At 52.9% G+C, this 20,835-nt stretch overlaps 1 protein-coding gene and 1 pseudogene across 1 annotated transcript; one reads left to right on the top strand and one right to left on the bottom strand.

Annotated features, from left to right (window-relative positions):
* Positions 1 to 2,220: 2,220 nt before the first annotated feature.
* LOC123134518 (FCS-Like Zinc finger 7) lies at positions 2,221 to 4,088 on the top strand. Its single transcript, XM_044553762.1, has 2 exons — positions 2,221 to 2,618; positions 3,671 to 4,088. The coding sequence occupies exons 1-2, from the start codon at positions 2,320 to 2,322 to the stop codon at positions 3,834 to 3,836; spliced, it is 465 nt and encodes a 154-aa protein (XP_044409697.1). The 5' UTR covers positions 2,221 to 2,319; the 3' UTR covers positions 3,837 to 4,088.
* Positions 4,089 to 6,022: 1,934 nt separating this feature from the next.
* On the bottom strand, positions 6,023 to 16,374 carry LOC123138235 (protein ALP1-like; annotated as a pseudogene).
* Positions 16,375 to 20,835: the final 4,461 nt, after the last annotated feature.

Raw genomic sequence — 20,835 nt, 5'->3', positions numbered from 1 at the left:
TTATGGAACGAGTGAAGAGACTTGTCGGTAACGAGATTGAACTAGGTATGAAGATACCGACGATCGAATCTCGGGCAAGTAGCATACCGACAAACAAAGGGAATTACATATGTTGTCATAAGGTTCAACCGATAAAGATCTTCGTAGAATATGTAGGAATCAACATGGGCATCCAGGTTCCGCTATTGGCTATTGACCGGAGAGGTGTCCCGGTCATGTCTACATAGTTCTAGAACCCGTAGGGTCCGCACACTTAACGTTCGTTAACAATATAGTGTTATGTGAATTATATGATTTGGTGACCGAATGTTGTTTGGAGCCCCGGATGAGATCACGGACATGACGAGGAGCTCCGGAATGGTCCATTGGTAAAGATTGATATATATAGGACGATACTATTTAGACACCAGAATAGTTTCGGAGTGCAACGGGTAGTCATCGGATCGCCGGAAGGGGTTCTGGACACCCCGGGGAGGTCTATGGGCCAAATGGGCCAAGAGGAGGGACACAACAGCCCACAAGGGGGCTGGCGCGCCCCTCTCCCTAGTCGTCGACCCTAGGGGAAGGAAAGGGGGAGGGTTGTCCCCTCCTGCCTTTCCCTCCTCTTGAGAGAAAGGAAAGGGGGGGCCACCACCCCCTACCTTCCTCCTGCACACAAACAAGAAAGGGGGGGGGCTTGGGGCAGGAGCCCAAGTGGGATTTGGCCCCACTTGGGCGCCTCCTGGCTGCCTTGCCTCTTCCCCCACCTATATATATGTGGGAGAGGGTGTGGCGCCCTTCTCAACAGTTTTGTCCCTTGGTCATATTTTCGTAGTGCTTAAGCCAAGCCCTGCGGAGATAGCATCACCAACACCGTCACCACACCGTCGCGCTGGCGGAACTCATGCACTACTTCACACGTCTTGCTGTATCAAGAAGGCGAGGACATCATCGAGCTGAACGTGTGCTGAACGCGGATGTGCCGTACGTTCGGTACTTGATCAGTTGGACCGCGAAGAAGTTCGACTACATCTTATGGTCTACGAGGGTACGTAGACACACTCTCCCTCCCGTTGCTATACATCTCCATGGATAGGTCTTGCGTATGCATTTTTTTTTTCAAGCAACGTTCCCCAACAGTGGCACCAAAGGCCATTGATCTAACAATTACAAAACTCTGCCACCAAATACATAGAAAACATTAGTGAAAACAAAAAAGGCCCAACCATTGGTCATGATAATGTGAACTTGTGTTGGATTCTTGTGATATGTCATAGTGGGGGGTAGGTGGGGGTGCACAATTGTGGTGATTTTAGAGCCTCACCTAGTCCGTGAATAATCGGGAAAAGTTAAAAACACACAAAAAAACAAAAAACAAAGTGGTGTAACGTAAATCTTGTTTGTCATGATATCTATGCTAACACATGCAAAAGGACAAAAACAAAAGTCATACTCTAGCTCGAAGCCAGATGTATGACGTGCCAGATAAGTGCTCCAACGAAAAAGTGAGACACAAGTTGACGTCAGTCTATCAAGCCACATAACGCCACCCGTCTATTAAAAGTACTCCCCAAAACGATGTGAGTGAATCCAAATCTGGCGTGCCGTCATTACGGATGAACACGACCTGAACTCCACTATTGTTTCCTTGATCTAGGCTAGTCACGCGTAGCAACGGGCCGCGCAGCCCACATATCTCCCATCGTAAGTGTGCGTCGCGAAACTCTCATGCCACCAGTATATAGATCAAATTAATGAGAATAAAACAACTTGATTAAATAAAAAAAGCAACATGGATCATAATAACGTGATGCTGTGTTATGTTAACATCAAATAAAATAGATTTATTCGGTTTTATTACTTTCTCCGTTGCATAATATAAGAACGTTTTTCAAGCAAAGAGCGTACTTCTTCTAACACCAAATATCATACTAGGATCCTGCGTAGCAGCCATTTTTCCTCCACCACAGCAGAAACCATCGTGCACATAACATAGAGCAGCCATTTCCCGTCCTGGATTAACAGAGAAGGGATGGTTTTACGGCACAGAGACATGTGGGCGGCGCAAGGGGTAACCCTAACAATGTGCCTTAATCGCTATAATTCCATGCCAAAAAACCATCAGATCAACAAGCGTCCAGGTGTCTCGAGTGGGGAGTGGACGGCCCAGATCTGACGCGCCCGGCCCCTCCTCCTCTTTTTATGCCCCTGCCCCGCTGCTCCTCCCCCAAAACCCCTCTCCCCACCATCCAGTGGGACAGAAAGGCCGCCGTACCGAATCAGAGATTGACAGCGGCGGGGCGGGAGCCAGCGAGCTCGGCGCGAATCCGACCCGGCGAGATGCTCGGCAAGCGGCAGAGGAGCATGCTGATGCGCCGGACGACCAGCCTGGCGTCCATGCCGTCGGTGCCCAAGCAGGTGCGCCAGGGGAGCGGCGGCGGCGGCGACATGGACAGGCAGGCGCCCGCGCGGCCGTCCTCCTCCGTGTCGGCCGGCGCGGTGGGGACGGGCGGCGGCGGCGGCTACCCCTCTCCCAGGAGGGACGCCTTCGCCGGGCTGATGATCACGGCGGCGTTCCTGTCGGCCTGCGGCTTCTGCGCCAAGCCCCTTGGCCCCGGCGAGGACACCTACATCTACAGGTACCGCCGGCGTCCCTGCTTTCCCATTCTCTGTTCGGAAATGTCTGGTAAAATTCCTCGTGTTCCGGCCATGGGTTCCATTTTTGTCCCTTTTCGGTGGCCTGCTGGTGATTTTTGGCCAGGCGCCGATCAATCCCCCGTGTTGCTTTGCGGTGCGAATTCCGCGCCGCTCGCTCGTTTTCCACGTCAGGGTTGCACTGCACCTAGATCGAATCTTCTTATCATGTTGCCGGCAGCCTACGATTCTGCGGACATGCTTGCTTAGATGCGAAATTCCGTGACGGTCTCGGTTCTCCTGGTTTATATATATGCAAGTGGGTTATTCATGATCCGTTTTCAGTTATGAAAATCCAGTGCTAATTATTTGGAATTCTAACTGTTTAATTTAGGCGAGTACTGATTTGACGAACCTCGTTCATTAGAAAGGTAATGCTGATTCGACGCTAGTATAAGCAGTCCATCAATTCTTAATTAGTTCATAGTATGAATCTTATTCCCTCCTGTATTTCTTTTCAGAATATGCCGATGCGAACCTTTTCTCTCGGCATATTATTTGTTGCCGATACATTATTGGCTTGCTCTGCCATGTTAATTAATAGTACCATTACTCGGTGTATGTATTTGCTAATCAGACATGTACTGTTGGTGCATGGTGTGCTCATAGTTTTTTTTTCCTCATTTAATTTTGGTCCCTGAATCATGTATGAACTGTCATGTCCCAAAATATAAAATTATTGGGATGCATTTAGGTTTAGTTTACTAGTCAAGAGTCAAGCTACATACTGTGCTCCCCTAAGCAACCCATTAAAGAATATTAATCGGCCAATCATATGAGTTGTTGTCTGATTATCATACCATAAACTTGGTCACTAGGTACCATCTAGCTCCTGCAGGTATTTCTTTAATTGTCACAATCTGTCATCGACCACATAAACACATGAGTAAAAAAGATGCATGGTTTCTTTACTGCAATAAAAGAAGGTTTAAAATTATTCCGAAGATGTTTGTGACATTGTGACATGATAGATCCCTTGTCTGTCTGTGTCGTGCAGGGGCGAGGTGGCATTCTGCAGCCAGGAGTGCCGGGAGCATCAGATCAAGAAGGACGAGCTCATGGAACAGAACTGCACCATCACATCCATCCGAGAGGCCCCGTCGGACCAGTCCGGCAGCGGCGGCGGCTCGGGCGGTGCCGGGGACGCCGTCGCCGCAGCATAGTCGGGCGGCCATTAGCTTATTCTATTATACTAGCTGCTAGTGATGTGCCACATATATTTGGCACATGTCCACCATGTTTAAACCGCCCGTGCGTGTATACAGATGGGTAGCCGGAAGTTGTTGTTGTTGGTGATGCGCCAGCGGTGGCCGGTGACTGAGGATGCCATGTGACACATGGAACATAGTGGTTTCCTCTCCTGCCCCAGTGGAGAACCGAACCTGGACTGCAATGCAACATCAAATTGCGTGCTATCTTTTCGTAGTAATTCCTGTTTGCGCCTGGCGTTTTCGTGCATTTCTCTTGCTGCTCTTGACGCAGTTCTCTGGTAAGTCACCAGGGCGTGGCGGCGGTCAGGTCATGGTGTTCAGAAGAATCTGACAGTGTGCCTCGCCTTGAGGGGTGGCTAGTGGAGAAGAAGAGACAGAGGAGCAGTCAAGCGCATGCAAGCGTGTGTGTCGTTTGTTTGTTCTAGGCGGCGGTCCGGTCCAGGCCTGGTCTGGTCTGCAGACGGGCGCCCGTGACCTGATCTCACCGTTCCTGATGCAATCAAACCCATAGCCGGACGACCGCCGCCGCTGCAGATCACAACATGGGAAGCCATGGCCTACGCGAGTTTTGACCGGCCACCCGAGGGCCGGGTTTCTGTGCTGCTCATTGTATATTGCTGTTCATTGCCGGACACGACACTCGATGTGTGCTCTCCGGTGTTGCAAGCGAACGGGGATTGGGATCTGGAAATACCCCTGCAACGAAGCGATCTGTCCAGGGTCCTGACGCCCTCCAGAATCCACGGATCTGCAGGTTCGTTGTCAGAAGTTGCAGTGGTACTGGTAGGTACCAGCAATGGTCTGTCTTCTTTTACTGCAGAACAAACGGCGATCTCGGGACGGTAATTTAGCTACGCCGTCGACGTCGTCGTGAGCCGATGAAAGGTACTAACAGTGAGACGCGACGTGACGCGTGGCCGGGGCCGGAACGGCGAGCACGTACGCGCAAGGACAGCGTCGAGGTGGTGATGCGGCGGGGGCATCCTTTTCCGGCGGCGGCCACCTCGTGACGGAGACAATACCACCTATACGGCCGACACATCCAACCTGCGGGGATCCCATCATGCGGGGACGTGTCAATACTTGAAGCAAAGGGAATCATGTGGAATGCTCGGACCCGGATGTGTTGTGCCCAGCAAAAACGTATTCGTCTGAGTGTGCTCGGTCGAATCCATTTCATTATTTCCATTTCAAAAGGGATCCAGATCATTAGAAATACAAAGTTCTTAAAATATAGTAAAAAAATACAACAAGATTTTGGACCATACAAACGGTCGTTACATCCACTAGAACGAGTCTTTAACATGCAGCCCCGTTCCTTAATGAAGCTGGTCAGACCTTGATGATGATGATAGTCGAAAAGTTTTTGTGCACGTGACCCTAAGGAACAATGCCGTTGTCGCCATTGTACTCTTAATTGGTCTTAAGTGTCTGACATCAAATCTCATTGTTGCACATAAACAACTAGAAATCCTGACCTCATCGTCCGAACAAGACGGCAGGAATCTACGTCAAAACTCCGCAGACTACGTATCCACAAACACAATCAAGATGGATCCGAGTCCGAAGGGCCAATTTAAAGATAGTGTCATCCATGTGAGGAAAATCCTAACCCAAACTAAATGATAGAAACCAAGGGCGTGTTTGGTTACATTGCCGACTCAGCCTGGCCCGACGAGCCTGGCTCTATTGAGCCGGTTTGAGGGGATGCAGGCCAAAAAAAACAGATGCACATAGTTTGGTTGCCTGCATGTTCCTAGTTGCACGAGACAACCATTTTTGACCCAACGCTTGGTTGTCCGCATTGCATTAGGTGCACATATGACATGGTGTTTGGTTGCAACCTGCATAAGGTGGTGTCACCACTTCTAACTAGTGGTGACCTTACCACACACAATCTGAACATAGTGCCAGCTAGTTAAACAAATGACAGTTCGTCCTAACTACAATCAAATGACAGTTCAAATTATTAAGAGCCATTGGCTAAATAGGGGATAGTTCATCGGTGTAGCTGCTTCATCTTCCTCTTCATCTTCCTCTTCTGCTTCTGTTGTTGCTGCTTCTTCTTCCTCTTCTTCCGTGCTTCTGCTGCTGCTGCTGCTTCTTCCTCTTCTTCAAATCCTGCACTGACCTCTGTTAAGCCACATTGTCTCTGCCCACTCCAACCTTTTGTTCTTCCAAGCGTCATTGTCAAATGCCTCCACACCATGGCCAGAGCTAACAACATCGTCAGGCTCGACCTCTTCCTCCTCAGGCACATGTTCATCAAAGCCTCACTGGAGGATCAAGTTATGCAGAATGCAACAAGCAAGAACTAGCTTAATTTGAGTGGAGTATGGGTGGAATGGCTTCTGATCCAGGATCTTAAACCTATTCTTCAGAGCTCCAAATGCCCTCTCAACAGTTACTCTAAGGCTGGAGTGTCTGAGATTAAACAGCTCCTGTGCAGTCCTAGGAAAGTTCCTACCAGAGAACTCGTTGAAATGGTACCTTGTTTTCCTGAAGGGTGGAAGAATACCCGGCCGACATGCATAGCCAGCATCTCCAAGGTAGAACTTGCCGTCGGGGATGTTGATCCCATCAAGTCAACTTATGCTGTCAGTGAGAATGTTTGCATCATGCGCTAACCCCTCCCAGCCAGCTAGCACATATGTGAACTTCAGATCAAAGTCAACAGCAGCAAGCACATTCTGGCTTGTGTAGCGCTTCCTCCCCCTGTATGCTGCAGACTGTGACCTAGGAACTCTGGAGTGACATGAGTACCATCTATTGCCCCAATGCAGTCCTGAAAATGGCATCACTAGCATGTGTTAGTGCTGAACTTGAACAACACAAGCATATCAAGCCATGAAAAGTATATATTGTCAATGCTCACCTTGAAGTATGGATACTGTCGGTGTCAAAACCGGCGGATCTCGGGTAGGGGATCCCGAACTGTGCGTCTAGGCGGATGGTAACAGGAGACAAGGGACACGATGTTTTTACCCAGGTTCGGGCCCTCTCGATGGAGGTAAAACCCTACTCCTGCTTGATTAATATTGATGATATGGGTAGTACAAGAGTAGATCTACCACGAGATCGGAGTGGCTAAACCCTAGAAGCTAGCCTATGGTATGATTGTTGTTCGTCCTACGGACTAAAACTCTTCGGTTTATATAGACACCGGAGAGGGCTAGGGTTACACAGAGTCGGTTACAATGGGAGGAGATCTTCATATTGTATCGCCAAGCTTGCCTTCCACGCAAAGGGAAGTCCCATCCGGACACGGGACGGAGTCTTCAATCTTGTATCTTCATAGTCCGGGAGTCCGGCCAAAGGTCTTAGTCCGGCCATCCGGACACCCCCTAATCCAGGACTCCCTCAGTAGCCCCTGAACCAGGCTTCAATGACGACGAGTCCGACGCGCATGTTGTCTTCGGCATTGCAAGGTGGGTTCCTCCTCCGAATATTTCATAGGAGATGTTGAACACCAGGGTAGTGTCCGGGTCTGCAAAATGAGTTCCACATTCCACCGTAGAGAGAATAATATTTGCGTTAATCGGATCTGCTGACGTATTCCGCGGCGTGACATCATGCCACGGCCAGGCTTTTATTCATTTTATTGTTCCACCTCAGCGCGTTTAGCGAGGCGGTTTCCTTGGCACGTCTTGTCAAAGCAGAGATCGTGTCCCCTTATTCCGGGATTCTCATCAATACGGGTGTGGGTAACCCAACCGCGCCATTAACCGCGGCGCTTGGGAGATAAGCGAGTTTTATTAGGCCGGTGGGGGGCTCGTAGTTTTGGCCGCCCATATAAGGGGATAAGAATCCGCCCTTTCCATTCACGCCTTCTTCCTCCTCTGCTTATCCGTCCCTGCGCGCTCGAGCTCCAGCGCCCAAGCCCGCACTTCCCACCTCAACCTTCTCCAACCATGTCCGGAGCGGGAGGTAGATGGATGGCCTCCTCCGTCACGGAGGGGCAAATCAAAAAACTGAGGAAGGCCGGATACTTGTCTAACGACATCGCGCACCGGCTTCCAGATGTGGGGCAACTCATCCCCACCCCAGGCCCCATGAGAGGGTTGTTTTTCTTCCCCATTTCCTCCGCGGACTGGGTTTTCCTCTTCACCCGTTCGTCCGGGGGCTCATGTTCTACTACGGCCTGGACTTCCACGATCTGGCCCCGAACTTCATCCTCAATATCTCGGCGTTTATCGTCGTGTGTGAGGCCTTCTTCCGCATCCAGCCCCACTTTGGCCTATGGCTGAAGATCTTCAGCGTCAAGCCGAAGGTTGTGAAAGGCCGACAAGCGGAATGCGGAGGTGCCATGGTGGGCAAGATAGCCAACGTCACCTGGCTCGAGGGTGCCTTCGTGGAAACCATCAAAGGGTGGCAATCGGGGTGGTTTTATATCACCGAGCCGCGTGACCCTAAGTGGGCAGCGGCCCCCGAATTTCGATCCGGCATCCCCACCCGGCTCACATCTTGGAAAGAGACGGGCCTGTCGTGGGGCAATCCGGAAGAGGTGACCGGACTCCAAACCTGCGTCCGAGACCTGGTGACCAAGAAGGTCAAGCTTGTCAACGTGGTCCAGGTCATGCTCTTCCGCCGGATCCTCCCGTGTCAACGACGGGACTTCAATTTGTGGGAGTTCGACCCGGCCCAGCACCAGACTCTATCCCGGCTCTTCGAAACGAAGCACGAGGACGCCTGGAAGGTGCTTTTCAAGAGTTCCGAGGTCTCCCCTCCCGTCACCGAGGATCGCGGATTCTGCGCCAAACGTCAAGCCTCCGAAGTAAGCTTACATTTAGTCCCTTACGGGATACCCGAATTTCATAGTGTGACTTTATGTGGGATCTAAACTCCCGTTCCTTTGACAGGACTGGAAGAGGACATCCGGACAGTTTGACTGTCCGGCTCCTTTGCCCGAAGGCCCAGCAGACGCGCATTAGCAAAGCTACTGGTTCCGGCACCTCACGTGGTGCCGGAGAAGAAGGCCAAGGAGAAGGCCGCGGGGACCCGAAAGAGTTCCCGGTGCCCGGTGGCGTCGGATTTGCCCGACAACCCCAACGCACCCTCCGCCTCCGAAGACGAGGAGGAGGAGGAAGAAGAAGAAGATGCCTCTCCCCCTCCAATGGGGGGAGGAAAGAAAAGAAAGGCCGCCCCAACTGGGGAAGCCGGAGGGTCCAAGAAGGGGAAGACCCTTCTGCCGGACTACGCCCCCGACGCCGAAGACGGCGGGGGGGGGGGAATGGCCATCCAGGGTCAAGCCCCTGGCAAAATCGTAAGTGTCCGGCTACCCGAATGACTTATTGCACTCCTTTATTATTCGATAGCTTCTAACGCCGAATCTAATCATGCAGTCCGCCCAGAGCTCAGCTTGGCGATTCGTCGAGCGGCTCTCTGAATTCGTCGGACGTGAATAGCGCTTCACTTCCGACGGCCTCCTCCCCTCTCCCTACAGACGACGCTGAGGTGGAGTCCCGTAGGGGACAAAACCAGGAGGAGGTGGTCCTGGAGGCGCCACAAGGCGACCTTCCGGACTCCAGGCCCAAAGGGGGTAAAGCCCCGGAGGGATCTAAGTCCGGCCCCGGGCCGGACACTGCTCCGAGTCCGACAGGCGGCGCCTTCATAAGAAGGGCAAGCCTGCGACGCCGGCGACTTCCGTCCACCCGGAGGCGCCGGACAATTTGCTGGAGGCGCTTAACGGCGCCTCCATCGACGAGGAACACCGCACTGTTATGAGTGCGGTGATTCAGAAGGTTCAGTCCGCCAAGAGCGGGCTGACGGAAGCCTGTACAAGCCTGTTAACGGGCTTTGAGGTATGTGTTCAAAAACATATATAAAAAATATTACCGCATAGACAGTAGCCCCTGATGCTCAGTTCGGTGTTCGGAAAGAAAAGCCGAGCTGAGGATCTAAAAAGATATACGCAGGAGTCTAATAGAAATATGTCAATATGGGAATGCAGGCTGCGCTGCTGACCTCTGCCGCACTGACTGCGGAGGTCAATGCATTGAAGGAAAGCCTCGAGCGGTCCGAGAGCGAGCTCGGCCGTGCCAAGAAGCAGCTCGAGGATAAAGAGGGTACATAGTACCTCCTGTAAATGTATATAGAAATACTTGGTTGCAAAATAATAACAGGACCAACGTTAATGTTGCAGGAGCCACGACCGAGGTGGCGACCCTGAAAGAGGCGGTCTCCAAGGCCGAAAAGAGTGCGGCCTTGGAGCGCACCGAGCGAGAGAAGCAGGAGGCGCGGGTGGCGGAGGTGCGGCAAGAGCTCCAGGCTCTCGTGGAAAAACACGAGAGTTTGGAGCGTGACTCGAAGACTCGAGAGTCCGAGCTTGCCTTGGCTCTTGAGAGTGCCAAGACCGCTAAGGCCGAAGCCCAGAAGGCCCTTCAGGAGATCGAGGCGATGAAGAAGATAGCGGCGGGTAAGGCATTCTTTATGCAAAGCAAAAATATAAAAGTTAATTATCTGCTACTTACCCGAATCCGGAGCTCTCCAGGAGCGTTCGCCGATCTGCCCCGTAGTGTGTCTGATGCCGCCGCATACTACCGAGCCGAAGAGGGGAGCTCGACGGAAAAAGTGTTCTGGTCTCAGTATGCTGAGGCCGAACATCCGGTGCCCCTGAGCGACCAGCTGAAGCAGCTGGTCGAGCTCCACAAGGTGGCCGAACAGGCCATGAAGGGCCTCATAGCTCGGCTGTGGCCTGGAGAAGTCATGCCTGGGAGCTACTTCGGTCTGGTGCGGCGGCTGGTGGACGCGTGTCCGTGGATTGAGGTCGTCAAGCGCTCCGTTTGTATTGAAGGTGCCCGTCGGGCCCTTGCCCGTGCTAAGGTGCACTGGGGCAAGCTAGATGCGGAGAAGCTGTTGACGGACGCGCCACCGCCGGGCAAGGAGTATCGTACGCCCGAGATGTATTATAATGGCGTTCTGAAGGGTGCCCGCCGTATAGCGGATGAGTGCTCCAAAGATGTAATTTTTGAGTAGACTCGCATTTGTTATCCTGTACGCTGAAGCTTTGTTCATATGCGTTAAGCAACGCTTGTTAATTTAAAATATTACCTTCTGTGCGGCCGTTTATCAAATCTGAGAGATGCAAGTCGTCGGCTTCGACCCCCATGCCACGAGTGCTGGGGTGTTCGGGATAAACCTGAGCGCTCTTGTTCCCATTCTTGGGTCCATCTAGGGAGGCGTTCAGCACAACGAACCAGGCCGTCGGACTTATAATGCTTTATCACTCTCACTTAGCCATAGAATTCTATAATTTTAAATTTCGGCGAAGCCCCTAGTATTCGGAAGACCGAGTTCGGGGCGCTATCCACGCCTAGGCCGGATAAGTCCGGTTCCTCGCTCGAAGCGGCATAAGTCTTTAAGGACTCGAAGAAACCTCGCGAACAGCGACCGGTCTCTCGCACTATCATGACAGTCAGTTTTAGCTTTCTCTACTGAGGTGTTAACCCAGCTCAACTGGGGCACAATCGCAGTAGTTCTCCCAGCGCTACCTTAGCCAACAATGCGGAACGTAAGGTACCAAAACATGGGAGCCGGGCAAACCCAACTATTGACCAAAGACATGATTCGGAGCCGATGCATATAGTGCTATAAGTTCGGGGTGCCGCACTCGTGAGAGTGTTCGGTCTTCTCACACCATGTTATGGGGTGTTGTAAGCCCCTGGTGTATTGTCCGCACCAAAGTGTACGGTTGCAGAATGTCATGACTGAACATATTTGTATATAAAAATAGATAAGTACAATAATAGGTAAGAGCTATATATTGTTTATTAAAAAAGGGCTGCTGCGAAAGCAGAACGATACAAGAAGTGCGGTAAGCAAGAGATGGGAGTATTTGACATATTCCCCTCCAGGGGCAAGCTGCGGGATTGTAAGTAAAACAGGTATTAAACTCGTTATAGAGACCACCTGGACTTTTGACGTGGCTTGCTCCCTCCCTGGCTGTTGCATCGTGGGTTCGGCGAGTGTATTGCCGGACAGGCCTTCCGAATAGTTGGGTCCTGAAAGTGTGTAAAAAGGAAAACGGCGAAATAGGGAGCCCCTTAGTGCGGTTGAGCCGCATTCTGGGCGTGCCGTTGTTGTGCCCCTCCCCTTATGCCCATGGTATCTCTAAGGCGTAATTATGTACGCGTGGTACCAGTATCGCCGTTTGGCGGGGGCTGGGGTTGGGGCCGCACTGCTATGCTTGCTCGGAACGTGCCAGCCGGATTTGTTGTAGGTTACTTCGGGCTCGCTTGACGTTGTCCGGACGTTTGACGCCTGGATTGGAGAACTGCCTTGAGAGGCTACTCTGTACTTCCGCCGCCAGGGCCGCCGTGTGCTCCTCCGTTCGGAGAGAGCGTTCGGTGTTTCCGTTTACCGTGATGACTCCGCGAGGTCCTGGCATCTTGAGCTTGAGATATGCGTAGTGCGGCACCGCATTGAATTTTGCAAATGCGGTTCGTCCAAGCAGGGCGTGATAGCCGCTGCGGAATGGGACTATGTCGAAGATTAACTCCTCGCTCCGGAAGTTATCCGGGGATCCGAAGACCACCTCGAGTGTAACCGAGCCTGTACAGCTGGCCTCTACCCCTGGTATGACACCTTTGAAGGTTGTCTTTGTGGGTTTAATCCTTGAAGGATCGATGCCCATTTTTCGCACTGTGTCCTGGTAAAGCAGGTTCAGGCTACTGCCGCCGTCCATTAGGACTCTGGTAAGGTGAAATCCGTCGATAATTGGGTCTAGGACCAGTGCGGCGAATCCGCCGTGACGGATGCTGGTGGGATGGTCCCTTCGATCGAAGGTGATCGGGCAGGAGGACCATGGGTTGAACTTTGGGGCGACTGGCTCCAGCGCATAGACGTCCTTGAGAGCACGCTTCCGCTCCCTTTTGGGGATGTGGGTTGCGTATATCATGTTCACCGTCCGAACTTGCGGGGGAAATCCCTTCTGTCCTTTGTTGTTCGGCGGCCGGGGCCCCTCCTCGTCATCGCTATGTAGCCCCTTGTCTCTGGTCTCGGCACTTAACTTGCCTGCCTGCTTGAACACCCAACAATCCCTGTTGGTGTGATTGGCTGGCTGTTCGGGGGTGCCGTGTATCTGGCACGAGCGATCGAGTATCCGGTCTAAGCTGGATGGGCCCTGAGGGTTTCTTTTGAATGGCTTCTTCCGCTGACCCGGTTTAGAGCCTCTGAATCCGGCATTGACTGCCGTATCTTCAGTATTGTCACCGTTAATGCGGCGCTTATGCTTGTTGCGACGTGACCTGCCGTTGTTATCCTTGGTATCCGAATTGCCGGGGCTCTTGGTTATGTTATTGCTACGAGCTAGCCAGCTGTCTTCTCCCGCACAGAAGCGGGTCATGAGTGTCGTGAGGGCTGCCATAGATTTCGGCTTTTCCTGTCCTAGGTGCCGGGCAAGCCATTCGTCTCGGATGTTGTGCCTGAAGGCTGCAAGGGCCTCGGCGTCCGGACAATCGACTATTTGGTTTTTCTTGGTTAGGAACCGTGTCCAGAATTGTCTGGCCGATTCCTCTGGCTGCTGGATTATGTGGCTTAGGTCATCGGCGTCTGGTGGTCGCACATACGTGCCCTGGAAGTTGTCAAGGAATGCGGATTCCAGGTCCTCCCAACAACTAATTGACTCTGCTGGCAGGCTGTTAAGCCAATGTCGAGCTGGTCCTTTAAGCTTGAGCGGGAGGTATTTGATGGCGTGTAGATCATCACCACGGGCCATGTGGATATGAAGGAGATAATCCTCGATCCATACCGCAGGATCTGTTGTGCCATCGTATGATTCGATGTTTACGGGTTTGAAGCCCTCGGGGATTTGATGATCCATTACTTCGTCTGTGAAGCATAGTGGGTGTGCGGCGCCCCTGTACTGGGCTATATCACGACGCAGCTCGGACGAGCTTGGTCTGTTGTATTCGGCCGGGCCATACTTATTATGTCCGGCGTGACGGCTAGCGTCACGTGAAGCGGGGCGCCCATGCGATCCGTAGATCGATCTTGTTTGCCTTGCCTTATTCTCCAAGATGTCTCGCAGGTCTGTTGCGTCTCCCCGTACTCTGGTATGTTTTGAGCGGTGTCGGGGTGCGGCTTGGGTTGAGGGCCTGAAGGCCTCTCTATCGCGGCCACGGGGTGGCCGATCGGGCGCATCGTACGCTGGTGATGTAGGTTTAGTTGCTTCCTCCTCAAGTTGGGGTAGCAGCCTGCGCTTTGGGTAGCTCTTGGATGGGCGTTCTAGTTTATACTCTTCGGCCGCCAGGACTTCGGTCCATCTGTCGGCTAGCAAGTCTTGGTCAGCTCTAAGCTGCTGCTGTTTCTTCTTGAGGCTGCTTGCCGTGGCTACGAGCCTGCGTTTGAAACGCTCTTGTTCGACGGGATCCTCTGGCACGACGAATTCGTCGTCGTCGAGGCTTGCCTCGTCTTCGGAGGGAGGCATGTAATTGTCGTCCTCATCCTCTTTGTCGGCCGCTCTCTCATGAGGGCTGGCTCCTTCGTCCTCCTGCACTGAATCCTGCTGGAGGGGGTTGTCTTCGGCACTGTCCGGCGTGTTGTTATCTCCGGTGCCGGAATCGCCGTTTTTGCTTGGCGGGACTTAGAGCGGCGCCGCTGACGTCGGCGCTTGGGTTGCTTCTTGGAGGGGTCATCCTCCGTTTTCTCCTCGCCATCCCCCGCTTTAGGGGTGTCCACCATGTATATGTCATATGACGAGGTGGCTTTCCAGTTCCCTATAGGTGCTGGTTCTTGATCGTCTCCTTCATCGGCGTCCATGCCGTCGATGTCTTCGGAGTCAAAGTCGAGCATGTCGGTTAAATCGTCGACAGTGGCTACGAAGTGGGTGGTGGGTGGGCTTCGAATTTCTTCGTCGTCCGCATCCCAACCGTGTTGGCCGTAGTTCGGCCAGGGCTCTCCTGACAAAGAGAGAGACTTTAATGAATTCAGGATATTGCCGAAAGGCGAGTGCTGAAAGACATCCGCGGCGGTGAACTCCATGACCGGAGCCCAATCGGGCTTAATCGGAAGAGGTGCGGGATTTACGGAGTTCGGATCGGAGTCCGGCACCTTGGAGTCACGGGCCTTGCGAGGGACTAGGCTGGTATCCGGCTCTATCGCCGTAGAGGTTGCAGCTTCCGGGGCGGCGTCCAACCGTCCGTCCCCGACTGGTGCAGTGGGCTCCGAGCTAATGGTCGGAGCGGACACCTGAGCGACGCTCTGGGTGTTGTCCGATGACAGAGCTAAATCATGCCCATCGTGACAGTGCGGCGCGCCCGGTCGTGGCTCGAATCCATCGAAGATCAAGTCCCCGCGGATGTCGGCCGTGTAGTTTAAGCTTCCAAACCTGACCTGATGGCCAGGGGCGTAGCTTTCGATCTGCTCCAGATGGCCGAACGAGTCGGCCCGCAGTGCGAAGCCACCGAATACAAAGATCTGTCCGGGGAGAAAAGTCTCATCCCGGACCGCATCGCGATTGACGAGCGAAGAAGCCATCGGGCCTAAAGGCGACGACACAGAGGAACTCTCAATGAAAGCACCAATGTCGGTGTCAAAACCGGCGGATCTCGGGTAGGGGGTCCCGAACTGTGCGTCTAGGCGGATGGTAACAGGAGACAAGGGACACGATGTTTTTACCCAGGTTCGGGCCCTCTCGATGGAGGTAAAACCCTACTCCTGCTTGATTAATGTTGATGATATGGGTAGTACAAGAGTAGATCTACCACGAGATCGGAGTGGCTAAACCCTAGAAGCTAGCCTATGGTATGATTGTTGTTCGTCCTACGGACTAAAACTCTCCGATTTATATAGACACCGGAGAGGGCTAGGGTTACACAGAGTCGGTTACAATGGGAGGAGATCTTCATATCGTATCGCCAAGCTTGCCTTCCACGCCAAGGAAAGTCCCATCCGGACACGGGACGGAGTCTTCAATCTTGTATCTTCATAGTCCAGGAGTCCGGTCAAAGGTCTTAGTCCGGCCATCCAGACACCCCCTAATCCAAGACTCCCTCAGATACCATCTTGGGCTTCCGCGAATCTTGGGTGGAGTCTGGCCAGATGGTCTCCTGATCATCTCTCCTCTAAGCTCCCCAACAGCAAAAAGCACCTGCTTGAAGTACCTAGAGATGGTCTTCGTTGATCTCCTGAACGTGTTGTGAATGACCCTAAACCTCTGGTTATGGCCAACAACATGAAGGAACATGGCCACTTGCTCTTTAACACTGGTGTTGATACTATCTTATAACAGGCCCCACCTCCTGAAGGTCTCGACAAGCCTGTAAAATGGTGCTCTTTTCATTCTAAGCATCCACAGAGCCTCGACGTCATTGCAGTTGTAGATGTTGTTCAGATTTTGGATCCTCTCCTGTTCCCGGGGAAACAATGGACCATAGCGGATCAACGATCTCCCAGCATGACAAACAACTCTCTGGTGCATGAACATGACCCATGCCTGAATCACACTAATCAGTGTTGCCGCCTGGATTATCAGCCTCATCCATGCGTCCATAACCTAGTCGACATCGATGGTTCGTTCAGTGGGAAATCGATCATACACCTAGCTTAAAGGCCTAACCATTGAGCTAACAAAGGGGGAGGGGGTGCTGCTTACTGGTATCGGAGACGAGGACGACGTAGGGGGAGCCATGGCATAGACTAGGTTGACCAGACGGTGACCAACAGCAAGGGGAGCACCAGGTCCGCCGCAAACGCCGCCGCCTCTTCCGCCGCCTATAGCGCAGATCTGAAATCGCAGCTGCCGCCGGTGATGAGGCAGTAGCAAAGAAAGGGCGGCAATGTGAAAGAACATGCGGTGCCCCCATGTTTGGTTTTGGTAATTGATGACAATCTCTATGGACTAATGGTTGCTATCGGTGTCAAAACCGGCGGATCTCGGGTAGGGGGTCCCGAACTGTGCGTCTAGGCGGATGGTAACAGGAGACAAGGGACACGATGTTTTTACCCAGGTTCGGACCCTCTCGATGGAGGTAAAACTCTACTCCTGCTTGATTAATATTGATGATATGGGTAGTACAAGAGTAGATCTACCACGAGATCAGAGAGGCTAAACCCTAGAAGCTAGCCTATGGTATGATTGTTGTTCGTCCTACGGACTAAAACCCTCCGGTTTATATAGACACCGGAGAGGGCTAGGGTTACACAGAGTTGGTTACAATGGGAGGAGATCTACATATCTGTATCGCCAAGCTTGCCTTCCACGCCAAGGAATGTCCCATCCGGACACGGGACGAAGTCTTCAATCTTGTATCTTCATAGTCCAGGAGTCCGGCCAAAGGTTATAGTTCGGTCATCCGGACACCCCCTAATCCAGGACTCCCTCAGTAGCCCCTAAACCAGGCTTCAATGACGACGAGTCCGACGCGCAGATTGTCTTCGACATTGCAAGGCGGGTTCCTCCTCCGGATACTTCATAGAAGATTTTGAACACAAGGATAGTGTCCGGATCTGCAAAATAAGTTCCACATACCACCGTAGAGAGAATAATATTTGTACAAATCTAATCTGCTGACGTATTCCGTAGTGTGACATCATGCCACGGCCAAGCCTTCATTCGAATTATTTTACTATCCCACGTCAGCGCGTTTAGCGAGGCGGTTTCCTTGGCACGTCTTGTCAAAGCAGAGATGGTGTCCCCTTATTCCGGGATTCTCATCAATACGGGCGTGGGTAACCCAACCGCGCCATCAATCATGGTGCTTGGGAGATAAGCGACTTTTACTAGGCTGGTGGGGTACATAGCTTCGTCCGCCCATATAAGGGGATAAGGATCCACTCTTTCCATTTACGCCTTCTTCCTCCTTTGCTCATCCATCTCCACGCACTCGAGCTCCAGCGCCCAAGTCCGCACTTCCCACCTCAACCTTCTCCAGCCATGTCTGGAGCGGGAGGCAGGTGGATGGCCTCCTCCGTTACGGAGGGGCACATCAAAAAGTTGAGGAAGGCCGGATACTTGTCCAACGACATTGCGCACCGGCTTCCAGACGAGGGGCATCTCATTCCCACCCCCAGGCCCCATGAGAGGGTGGTGTTCCTCCCCCATTTCCTCCGCGGACTAGGCTTCCCACTCCACCCATTTGTCCGGGGGCTCATGTTCTACTATGGCCTGGATTTCCACGATCTGGCCCCAAACTTCATCCTCGACATCTCGGAGTTTATCGTCGTGTGCGAGGTCTTCCTCCGCATCAAGCCCCACTTCAGCTTATGGCTGAAGATCTTCAATGTCAAGCCGAAGGTAGTGGGCGGCCAGCAGGCGGAGTGCGGAGGTGCCATGGTGGGCAAGATGGCCAACATCACATGGCTCGAGGGATCCTTTGTGGAAACCATCAAAGGGTGGCAATCGGGGTGGTTCTACATCACCGAGCCGCGTGACCCTGAATGGGCAGCGGCCCCCGAATTCCGATCTGGCATCCCCACACGGCTCACCTCCTGGAAAGAGACGGGCCTGTCGTGGGGTAATTCGGCAGAGCTGACCGGACTCCAAACCTGCAACAAAGACCTGATTGACAAGAAGGTTAAACTTGTCACCGTAGTCCAGGTCATGCTCTTCCGCCGGATCCTCCCATGTTAACGACGGGCTTTTAAATTGTGGGAATTCGACCCGGCCCAGCACCAAACTTTGTCCAGGCTCTTTGACACAACACACGAAGATGCCTGGAAGGTGCTATTCAAGAGCTCCGAAGTTCACCCTCCCATTACCGAGGATCACGGATTCTGCGCGAAGCGCCAGGCCAGCGCGGTAAGTTTATTTTACCCATTACAGGATACTTGTTTTTCATAGTTTGACTCTATGTGGGATCTAAGCTCCCATTCCTTTAACAGGACTGGCAGAAGAAGTCCAGACAGATCGACTGTCCAGCTCCTTTGCCCAAAGACCCAGCAGATGCCCGCTTGGCGAAGCTGCTGGTCCCGGCACCTCACGTAGTGCCGGAGAAGAAGGCCACGGGAACTCGAAAGAGTTCCCGGCGCATGGTAGTGTCGGATTCCTCGTACGATAACTCCGAAGCGCACTCCTCCCACGAAGGCGAGGAGGAGGAAGAAGAGGCCTCTCCCCCTCCAACGGGGGGAGGAAAGAAAAGGAAGGCCATCCCAACTAGGGAGGGCTGGAGAGTCCAAGAAGGGAAAAACCCTTCTCCCGGACTACTCCACCAACACCGACGATGGTGGAGAGGAGTGGCCATCCAGGGCCAAGCCCCTGGCAAAATCGTAAGTATCCGGATACTAGAATAACTCATCTGTTCCTTTACTGCACGGTATCTTTTAACATCGAACATAATCATGTAGTCCGCCCAAGGCCCAACTCGACGCCTCATCGAGCGGATCCCTGGATTCGTCGGATGTGAATACTCTTTCACTCCCGACTGCTACCTTCCCTCGCCCCATGGACGACGCCGAGGTGGAGTCCAAAAGGGGATGAGCCAGGAGGAGGTAGCCCCGGAGGCACCGCAAGGCGACCTTCCGTATTCCAGGCGCAAAGGGGATAAAACCCCAAAGGGCTCGAAGTCCGGCCCCGGGCCGGACACCGCACCGGAACCTTCAGTGGTTCCAGAGTCCGGCAGGCGGCCCCTTCATAAGAAGGGCAAGCCTACGACGCCGGTGACCTCCGTCCAACTGGAGGCACCGGATAATTTGCTGGAGGTGCTCAATGGCGCCTCCATCGACGAGGAGCACCGCACTATTATGAGTGCGGTGATCCAGAAGGTTCAGTCCGCCAAAAGCAGGCTGACAGAAGCCTGTGCCAGCCTTCTAACAGGCTTCGAGGTATGTATTTAAGATATGTAAAAATATTACCGCATAGACAGTAGCCCCTGATGCTCAGTTTGGTGTTCGGAAAGAAAAACCGGACTGAGGATCTAAAAAGATATACGCAGGAGTCTAACATAAATATGTCAATATGGGAATGCAGGCTGCGCTGCTGACCTCTGCCGCACTGACTTCGGAGGTCGATGCATTGAAGCAGAGCCTCGAGCGGTCCGAGAACGAGCTCGGTCTTGCCAAGAAGCAGCTCGAGGACAAAGAAGGTAAGTAGTACCTTATGTAAGTATATGAAAATACCTGGTTGCAAATAGTGACAGGACCAACGTGAGTGTTATAGGGGCCACAACCGAGGTGGCGACCCTGAAGGAAGCGATGTCCAAGGCCGAAGACAATGCGGCCATGGAGCGCACCGAGCGAGAAAAGCAGGAGGTGCGGGTGGCGGAGGTGCAGCAAGAGCTCCATGCTCTTGTGAAGAAACACGAGAGATTGGAGCTTGACTCAAAGACCCAAGAGTCCGAGCTTGCCTCGGCCCTTGAGAGTGCCAAATCCGCCAAGGCCGAAGCCCAAAAAGCCCTCCAGGAAATTGAGGTGATGAAGAAGATAGCGGCGGGTAAGGCATTCTTTATGCAAAGCAAGCACGTGAAAGTGAATTACTTGTTACTTACCCGAGTCCGGAGCTCTCCAGGAGCATTCGCAGATCTGCCCCGCAGTGTGTCTGATGCTGCCGCATTCTACCGAGCCAAGGAAGGGAGCTCGACGGAGAAGGTGTTCTAGTCCCAGTATGCTGAGGCCGGACACCCGGTGCCCTTGAGCGACTAGCTGAAGCAGCTGGTCGAGCTCCATAAGGTAGCCGAACAGGCCATGAAGGGCCTTATAGTCTGGCTATGTCCTGGAGAGACCGTGACCGGGAGCTACTTTGGGCTGGTGAGGCGGCTAGTGGAAGCCTGTCTGCGACTTGAAGTCATCAAGCGCTCCGTGTGCATCGAAGGCGCCCGTAGGGCCCTTGCCCGTGCTAAAGTACACTGGGGCAAGCTGGATGCTGAGAAGCTGGTGACAGATGGGCCACCGGAGGGGAAGGAGCATCGCAGTCCCGAGATGTATTATGAGGGCGTCCTGAAGGGTGTCCGCCTTGTGGCGAATGAATGTTCCAAAGATGTAATATTTGAGTAAACTCGCTCGTGTTATCCTGTGCGCT

This window comes from Triticum aestivum, chromosome 6B, assembly GCF_018294505.1.
Source record: "Triticum aestivum cultivar Chinese Spring chromosome 6B, IWGSC CS RefSeq v2.1, whole genome shotgun sequence".
Classification (NCBI taxonomy): domain Eukaryota; kingdom Viridiplantae; phylum Streptophyta; class Magnoliopsida; order Poales; family Poaceae; genus Triticum; species Triticum aestivum.
Note: the sequence above shows the minus strand (reverse complement) of the source record. Positions and strands in the feature narration are given on the sequence as shown.

What these genes read in the sequence shown, in the direction of transcription:
- LOC123134518 (XM_044553762.1), top strand. Translation starts at nt 2,320, where the DNA reads ATGCTCGGCAAGCGGCAGAGGAGCATGCTGATGCGCCGGACGACCAGC. An exon ending in GAGGACACCTACATCTACAG is followed by an intron (nt 2,619 to 3,670) that starts GTACCGCCGGCG and finishes TGTGTCGTGCAG; the next exon opens with GGGCGAGGTGGCATTCTGCA.